The sequence below is a fragment of the Nelumbo lutea genome, chromosome 2 (genome assembly GCF_056320005.1).
Source record: "Nelumbo lutea isolate HS-2025 chromosome 2, American lotus-T2T, whole genome shotgun sequence".
NCBI lineage: Eukaryota > Viridiplantae > Streptophyta > Magnoliopsida > Proteales > Nelumbonaceae > Nelumbo > Nelumbo lutea.
Window position 1 is genome coordinate 64551018 of NC_142685.1, and position 9279 is coordinate 64560296.

At 36.0% G+C, this 9279-nt stretch overlaps 1 protein-coding gene across 1 annotated transcript; it reads left to right on the forward strand.

Annotated features, from left to right (window-relative positions):
* The first annotated feature begins 2950 nt into the window (after window positions 1–2950).
* On the forward strand, window positions 2951–9001 carry LOC148871214 (SOUL heme-binding family protein). Its single transcript, XM_088970494.1, has 8 exons — window positions 2951–3602; window positions 3690–3776; window positions 3902–3972; window positions 5436–5537; window positions 5643–5747; window positions 7085–7220; window positions 8553–8662; window positions 8762–9001. The coding sequence occupies exons 1-8, from the start codon at window positions 3392–3394 to the stop codon at window positions 8834–8836; spliced, it is 897 nt and encodes a 298-aa protein (XP_088826620.1). The 5' UTR covers window positions 2951–3391; the 3' UTR covers window positions 8837–9001.
* The last annotated feature ends 278 nt before the right edge of the window (window positions 9002–9279 follow it).

Here is a 9279-nt window from a genome sequence, read left to right on the forward strand (position 1 = left end):
ACAAAACCTCCGCTCACATAGAATCCAATTACACTTTGAGAATATCCCCCCTACATGTATATTTCCAATGTACCGCTGGATTCCCATGCTTTTAGAGTGTGTGTAGATCTTTTGCTTGTAGGTGAGAAAGAGCAGTATGATAACTTTACATTACTGTACAGCGTAGGTGTTTAATGGAGTATTTTTTTATTGGATCAATGAGTAATGGTATGGATCCTGGAAGGGTGGGAATACATGGGCCATTTAGGACATCTATATGAGAGCCATCTTTTATTATCCATAAAATATATGCTTTTGTCTTTTGAAGTAATTATAATGCTACTCTCTACCATGGAGATGGGTTTGACTTCATTTTTCTATTGAACAAACTTAATTGAGGGAAGTACTTTGCTTTAAAACGCTGAGCACAAAAATTGTAGTTGTTTGCCAAAGAGGGCTTTGTTCATGAGTGCAAAATTCCAGAACCCCAGTCCTCCTTTACTCTTCAATAAACATACCATGGGATGGTGTGATGTGAAGCTCTTTGTTCTTTGTCATTCCACCAAAATTCTCTTTCGACCTTGTTGGAGTCATTGGTAACTTTTTGTAGGAGCATTGATGTAGGCATAAAATAGATTGGGAGGGCTTCAAGTAGTGTTCTTCCCAGCTTTGATAAGAGCTTTGACCCCCATGATAGTGTTTTGGTTTTCAATTTCTCTAAAAGATCTTTATAACTTGATGAAAGAAACCTATTTATCAAAAGTTTGGCACCAACATATATTTCTTGGCCGCTCAAGGTGGATATGCTTAGATTTTTTTTTTTTTTTTTTATAAATTATGCTTAAGATTTTACATAGAAAGTCTGATGGTGCCTATAGATGTTCTTACTAAAGATGATGTTGGATTAGGTAAAATTTATTCTGAATTGAAGCTGCTTCAAACTTAGAGAGGAACTGTTTTAGAGCTTAGGTTTGTTGGATCTTAGCTTTCAGAATATAAGACAATCATCTGCAAAATTTCCATTCCAATTTTTGTATTTAGCATTTGTGATAAAGTTTCCATTCCAATGATAAACAAGTATGGAGAGATACAGTCTCCTTACCTCAAGCCATTGTGAAGTTTGAAGTGTCTAATGAGCTTCACCATTCAATTTAATGGAAAAGGTGGGTGCGGTGATGTATGAGCTAAAGTGAACCCATTTTTCTAGAAAATTCATTTCTTGTAAACAGTCAGTTAGAAACTCCATCCCACTCAATTAAAAGTACTAACCATATCAAATTTAATCGCATGTCATTCTTTTCCATTATGGTCAATGATTACTCTTGTTAGAACAATATGATATGCTCCTTGCCTATTTCAGAGGAATCCAGATTGACCATGAGAGGTAATCTCTTTAAGAATTGGCTTTGCTCTATCGGCCACCCATCTCGAAATGATCTTAAATGTTACACTACATAGATTTATGGGCCTATAATGGGTTGGACTTTTAGGAGCAAGTCTCTTACGTATGAAGACTAGGTTTGCATTATTAGTTTTTTTTTTTTTTTTTATAAGTGTTTAGAGCACTATTTTCAGATTTGTTGTTGTTTCGACCGGTTCATCCGTTTGAATCATCATTTGGTCAAGATTTTAGATTCATTTTGTATGAAATCTACCATTTGGTCATAAATCATCTAATCCAGGTGGTTGAACCGTTAATTTGTTTGACTCAATCACCGGGTCATGGGTTGCACACTCAATGCATGTACAAACTTCTGGAAACTATAATTTTGAGCTTGAATGCTTGATTTGGGTGATCTTTTCTCCTTCTTTTGTATTTTAGGTAACTTTTCAAGTCCTAGTCTCAAGGAGCCCAAAAGCGCCTTGCCCCATTATTTTTGCTAGATAATCCTTTTTGACCTCAAATCACTACTGTAACATTTTTGGTTGATAAAATGCATGCTTATACATTACTATCTATCACACACACACACCCACACGCATATATATATACTGGTGTGGCACGTTTGATCCATTCGACATAGACGGTCAAACTGGTGACTCACGGCTCGGAGGCCAAAACCATTTGGCCTTTGGGTCACTTTTAAAAACATTGGTTTAGACTCAAAGGAGTCACTTACCATTTGGTAAATATTTGCCTCCACTATTAATTGATACTTTTGAAAGAAAAAGTGGAATAGCCATATGAACCAAGAGCTTTATGAGTTTGCATTTGATTCACCACTTATTTATTTCCTTTGGCTAAAGAGGTTGCATTAGCTTGGATCTGAGTTTGTAGGCAATTGAGGGTATGCATAAAGAGTTCAGATTCTGCCACCAAGAGGACATTGGAAATATTTCACTTTACAACTACATGCAGTAACTGAACAGATACCATTAGTTTTTGGAAAATCATAAATTGAAATCGAATTGAAGCCAATCCATTAATTGGTTAATTGGTTCTTTTTTGATCAATTCAGTTTGTCATATTTTTCGGTTTTTTGATATTTCTAATATATATTATAAATAAATATATAAAATACATAATAAAATATTAGAAATATTATAAATGATAAATGATATATTATATATTATAAATATATATTTATATATATAATCTATACAAAGGTGAACCAAGTATACTCTCTAACGCTCCTCCAAGCTCCAACTCCCAAAATAAATAAAAAAAATATTTATTTTTTTAAAAGATTTGTAATTGATCTAAATCTTCTGAGTCCATTTTTGTTAAAATCCTACATCTTTTACTCTCTATCTCATTTTTCTTGTTTAAACTTGGCCCCTTCAAAGAAAATTCCCGCCTCCGTCTAGTTTTTTTATATTAATCGATCAAAAGTCAAAACTAAACCAACTGATTCAGTTAACCAGAATTTCCGGTTCGATTTTTCGATTTTTTATGATAAGCCCGAGCTAGACCCAAAACCTCTCTCTCACCAGTCATCAGGCTCATCACCCAATACTCTGCATAGAAATTGGATTTGGAACTCCGCTCTTTCTCTGGCAAATCGGGCTGACGTGCCTTAATGTTATTGGGCCCTTACAAACTTGCCGGTTGCGTTGAACCAATCAAAACGTGGCCATGTTTTGATTCGTCCGTGCAGCCTAGGCTGTTAGATAATTAGACAGCGAGAAGAATAATTGTCAAGCTGAGAAAGAGAAGGCCTCTTGTGAGTCGACTGGAACTCTGAAAGCGTCTCGTCAACCAGAACCAAGCGATAAACCAATGAGAAGAATATCTCAGAAAGAAGGGGCCCTGGCCGGTATCCGACTCCGTCCATGAAATATTAGAACCCTTCTCTCTCTCTCTCTCTCTCTCTCTCTCTCTCCTGGCGACGCAAATAGCGAATTCCACTTCTTTCCTTCCTCCGGCAATTCATCTGCAACACTAACAGAGAAGGAAAGAAGTACTAGAAAAATGCTTGCATGCGACGCTTCATTCATCTGTCAACCTCTCTGCAGAGCCGGGGTTCATATGTCGAGGAACCCTAGAAGAAATTCTAGGGTTACAGTAGTGGCGATGGATAGAAGCGTCACTTCTCGGCAAAGAAGGACAATGTCCGGTTTTGATGCTCGTGTTTCTCTTGTTCTTGCCCTAGCTACTCAGGCCTACTCTCTGTCTCAGCGAAGTACATATTCTTCAAAAGCAAAAGAGGAAAATTTCATTTTCGAGATGGAATCGCTTTTTTAACTTGATTTTTTTTCTTCGTTTGCAGTTTTAGTGGATTTGGCGGATGAAACTGCGAAATATGTTTTTCCGAAGAGATTCGAAAGTCGCAATTTAGAGGAAGCTTTGATGACAGGTAGTTTTGCAGTCAGTTGATTCATTGACTTTTGGGTTTTGTTGAGTTTGATTGGAATCTGATGATATTGGGGATTTGGTTTGTGACTGTTTTATTAATTTCTTTATAGTTTGGCTTTTATGCAGTTCCAGATCTTGAAACTGTGAAGTTTAACGTTTTAAAAAGGACAGATGAGTACGAAATCAGGGAGGTTGAGGTATAATTTTTTCGCTTTATGTTAATACTCTCTGAAAATTGTGAGAAGGATTCTATCAGACTATATCTGTAAGCTCAGTCTGTGTTGAGGTGGGGGCATGTGAGTGTGTTATAGTTTCCTAGAAATAAAAATAAGATCAGCGTTGTCAAAAGCAAGTAAAGTACATGCCTGGCAAGAAGAACACAGTGTTGGAGCTTATAAGTTTTAAGTGGTGTTCCAATTATAACCGGGTGTATTTGATTCTATGCCAACTATATACGTAACAGAAAATAAACATTTTTTTTTATTGTGCTTATAGCTTGTCATTTTGAGTAGATTTTGTTAATGCTTCATGTATAGTTGGCATAAGATCAAATAAAGGGTCTGTATGCTCTTTCAATCAGAGGTGCATCTCATATTCATTTTCTAGTATTAAACTACAACCCACTTGGTGCATGCAACCGTTTTATCACACGAATCACCTGTGTCACAAATCTGGCAACTGATGGGGTCTCTCTCATGCACCCCACTACAAAAGTATCCACTGACTGAATCGTGAATTAGATTGGATGTGCTGATGGGGAATCGAAATAGTGATTAAAGGATTGAAGATATTATTTGTCCAGATGTGGGATGGGAACCAAAAGATTTTCATTGGTAAGTTGGTAACCCTTGCTGGTGTAAAATTTGTTCTTTTTCCTCCATTTCTTTGCAGTGCAATTTCATTTGCACTAGTACAAATGCATGACAATGCAGATGAGAAGAATGCAAATTCTGGTTTACTTTTGCTTGGGTTTTACTTTGCTTCAAATTTTATTTTACTTAATATGTAAAATAAATAAGGCAAAAGACAAATAAAAATTAAATCAGAATTTGCACTCAAAGCATTTCCACTCCCATACTTTTACACCATCACAAATGAAATTGCACTGCAAACAAACCTGGCCGTAAAGGTGAAAAAGCCAAATATTTCTTCATTGGTAACCCCTGCCAGTGTAAAATGGTGTGATTTACCCAAAATATCATGTTATAGTTAATTTTGTTTTAGAATCATGTATTAGACTAGCTAGTATAAGTCTTCTGAGGTAGGAGTATTCCCCATTGCTGTAGTTCTTATAAGCCTGCCTTTGTCAATAAGAACCTTCAGTGCTCTTCATTCAGAGTATTTCGATGCCTGCATTTTCCATGCCTTGATAGAAAACAGAATTAGATCATGAAACAAACTTGAGAACTGCATAAAATGAACTTCGCCTGTGGATTTTTATGTCCTTGAAAGAAGCTCTGCATCTTAGTAAACCAGTTAGTATGAAAGTACACTTGAATGGAAGTTGGAAGAAATGAAGTTTTGAATCATTCTTGTGGTTCCAACATTGTTATATTCTTAAACTTGAAAATCAATTCCTTTCTACTTGAATTATGGAACATCTTTGTGGAACAGAAGCAATGATCCTTCATTTCTAACAGAAGCTACTATTATGGAACAGCCTTATTTTGTAGCAGAGACAACAATGCCTGGGAAGACTGGATTTGATTTCAGTGGTTCATCGCAATCTTTCAACATCTTGGCTGAGTACCTCTTTGGAAAGGTACATTGATAGTACCATTTTGAGAACAGTAATATGAATTGTTTAGACCAATGTTTGTCATATTTGCATCTCAACTGCTAATTGTTGCCCTGGCACTGTTCTTAGAATACTGTGAGTGAGAAAATGGAGATGACTACTCCTGTTTTTACTCAGAAGACCCAATCTGGTGGAGAGAAAATGGAGATGACAACACCTGTAATAACAAGGCAGGTAAGTGTGGTTTACTTATCCCTTATTAGAAATACTTTTGATTTCTTATACTGATAATATAAATAGATCCCTTATTTCTAAGGAGAAATACTTGGTACAAACATTTCATAAATATGAATCAACTGTATCATGCAGTTGTGCTCATGCTGTGGATCAAGATGGCTCAGTACCCATTTTCTGGGTTTCCATGGATGAAAATCTCTTAAGCTGAAAAAATGTACTCCATAAATGTTTTGGTATGATTACTTTGTATTAGTTAGTTTTGTGAGTCATTCAACTTCATGAGATTATTTAGTTGATGAAGAATGCCCTACTATAACTCTTTTATCAGTAAATGTTCTGAATTAACAAAAAATGGCATACAATAAGAGATTTTTCTTAGTAAATTAATTAATATTTTCTACAAAGCATTTACTGGTAACTTTTATGTACAAGTGTTTATATTTTAGAAAATTCAAAGTATCTGGTATTGTTTCCGATGCATTTTTTTTCCTAGGGCTTTCACCAACACTGAGCGCCTGTTTGGTTCATGGGAATAGGGGTCTGGAATTGGAATCAGAATGGTCCATCCCAATTCCAACTGTTTGGCTGGGCAGAATTGGAACCCCATTCCCATTCCTGGTGGTGGTGAAATGGCATTCCCTCATTTGAGGTAATGGCCATTCCCTACCCCTCCCTTCCAGCTGATTCCAATTCTGATTCAAATTTCCGTCTGAACCAAACAGGTGGGAGGAATAGACCATTCCAGTTCCGATTCTTATGGATTTTGATTCTGATTGTGGTGAGAGGGATATGTTCCTGCATTGTTTAGATTACATCATGGAATGTGTCTCTTTACACTGCATTGGGTAGATAGCATGCGTGAAGCTTCATGTTTCAGTTTGGGTAGCTACCTCAATACAAATATGAAAGTGTTTCTAAATTAACAGATTCACCTTTAATTTTCTTTCATAATATACTTCGGATTAGAAATAGTGGCTTTCACCAGCTATTACTGCATTGTGTTTCAAGTTTCCTAAAATGAGAGTTATTTATCCAAAATTTGATTTCTCTTCAGGGTCATTTAATTTCTATAAGCTTTCTTAATTATTTATTTATTCTCTTCGACTCTGCCCTATGCTTTTTGTGTGTGTGTGAAATTCCCTTTCCCATGCTAAAATCTGTGTTTCTATACCTATCAAGTGGCAGACCCCAACCATGTCCTCTGTGCATGGTACAGATAGGTCAAGTAGGAGGAAGAGCAAAACACACCCCTTTGCCCACATTATCTGCATTTTTCAAAATTTCTGTCATGTGTATGTTCTAAGGTCATGATCTGATTCTTACATCATCTGTAGTCAGAGGATCAAGGAAAGTGGCAGATGTCATTTCTCATGCCTTCAAAGTATGGTGCCAACTTGCCATTACCAAAAGATTCCTCTGTGAGAATCAAAGAGGTGCCGAGAAAAATTGTTGCAGTGGCTGCCTTTTCAGGTGCTTATTTCTCATGATCTAAGAATATTTGGATGCAATGATCATTGGTAGTAAATGGACCTCTACATGCCACAAAATTTACCTTGTTTTGACAACTTTGAATTCCTTATATACATAGTTTTTTCAACAATTAAAATAACAAATCAATAACCTGTTTACATTACATGGTATTCCATATGTATTCTTTAAATACATGCCAAAGTATGTTTTGCACCAGTTCTGTCTGTTTCTGTGGAGAAAGGGTAGCCTGGTTGGGTAAACAATTAAACTTCTCATCTAGATGATCTCACTAAATTCTTCGATACAGAGGAATCATGTTGGACCATCTATGATCTATCAAATTGGTGATCCTCTGGTTTGGCAATGCATGCTCCCCATAATCCAATATCTCTTAAAATATTGCCATAGTGATGTTAGCCATTCAAGTTTTTAATATCTTAATTGAAAAAACCCACAAAGAAGTACCTGATTTTGGACATATGGCAAAGTTTTAGGCTTAAATTGTAATTCCTGAAAGAAGTATGGAAAGTGGAATAAATGAGGTAGAGCCACAAGGCTGTTTTGGAAGCCAAAGTCTGGTGCTGCAATGGAAAACTCCCTCCTTCTATATAAGTTGAGAAAATAGGTTACTTATCAGGTGACCTATTTCTGTTACTAATCCTCCAGACCTTGCATGTAAAAAAAGTCCACCAGACCTTCATTTTTTTTTAATTAAAAGAAAACCCATGAAAACAATAATCTTGAAAACATGGAAATATCCTTTAAACCTGGAACCTATTCTGTGAATATAGATATGGTGGGGAGGAGAAGAGGAAGTCATTTTGGACATCAAACAAAGATGCCACATGGATAATTCTTGTATCATGCATACATATTTCATTCTACATACATAGATGCACAACTGAACATCCACACATAAAAAGGTGTGGAAGAAGAAAACACAGATAGAACTGGTGCAAAACATACTTTGGCACGTATTTAAAGAATACATATGGAATACCATCTTCATATACGTGCCAAAGTATGTTTTTCTTCTCATGAAGATGTTGATTTTCTATACTTTAACATGAAATTTATATTTCTTTCTTATGAAAATTATGGATAATTATTAAGGAAATTATGGTTATGGAACCTAGGGAACTACCTTAGGACATATGTTTTTTACTTAAAAAAAAAAAAATCCATTGAACAGAATGGAATGTTGCAAATCTATGGTAGTTGCAAGTTTAGGGGAAAGAATGATACAAACAACCCATATAGGTGCTTTAATCGATAGTGACTTAGAATTGACATTAACATTTAAAGATTCTAACTTTTTCCATCTTGAATCAGGTTTTGTAACAGATGATGAGGTTAAACAGAGGGAATCAAAGTTACGTGATGCTCTACGGAATGATGGGCAGTTTCAAGTAAAAGAAGATGCATTAGTGGAGGTTGCACAGGTTAGGTCCATAGCAATTTGATTTTCAGGCAATATTTGCAATCTGCAGGAAAGATTATCATTATAATGTTGTACTAACTTCTCATGGATGTAATCGCAGTACAATCCACCATTTACATTACCATTCAATCGTCGTAATGAGATCTCGCTGGAAGTCAAAAAGAAGGATGAGTAGGTGCTTACTGTAAATATGGAACTATTTCAAAATACATACACAGGTTATCTTGTCTTGTAAAGGTTATTCTATTTTCATATAGGCTGGTGGCGCAATCAGGTAGACATGTAAGTCTTGTGTAAATACACACCAAATTCAAGATGTATACATAAAGATGTTGAAATATCTACATCCTATGCATGTCCTTGCCAAAGCGTTTACTTGCTTAAGTTATCTCAGCATACAACAGAAGGAAGGAATGTAGGATCCCTTTTGATTCCAATACCTATTAGCTAGACCTGTTCATGGGCCAGATTTGGGTTGAGTTTTAGCCAAATTTTGAATGGGCCTGACACAACGCCCAAGCCCGAAACAGTATAAAATCTTCCTGGGCCGACCCCGAAGGCCAGCCTGTGAATAGGTCTACTAGTCTACTACTAGCTGATGAGAATCTGTCTTTCATA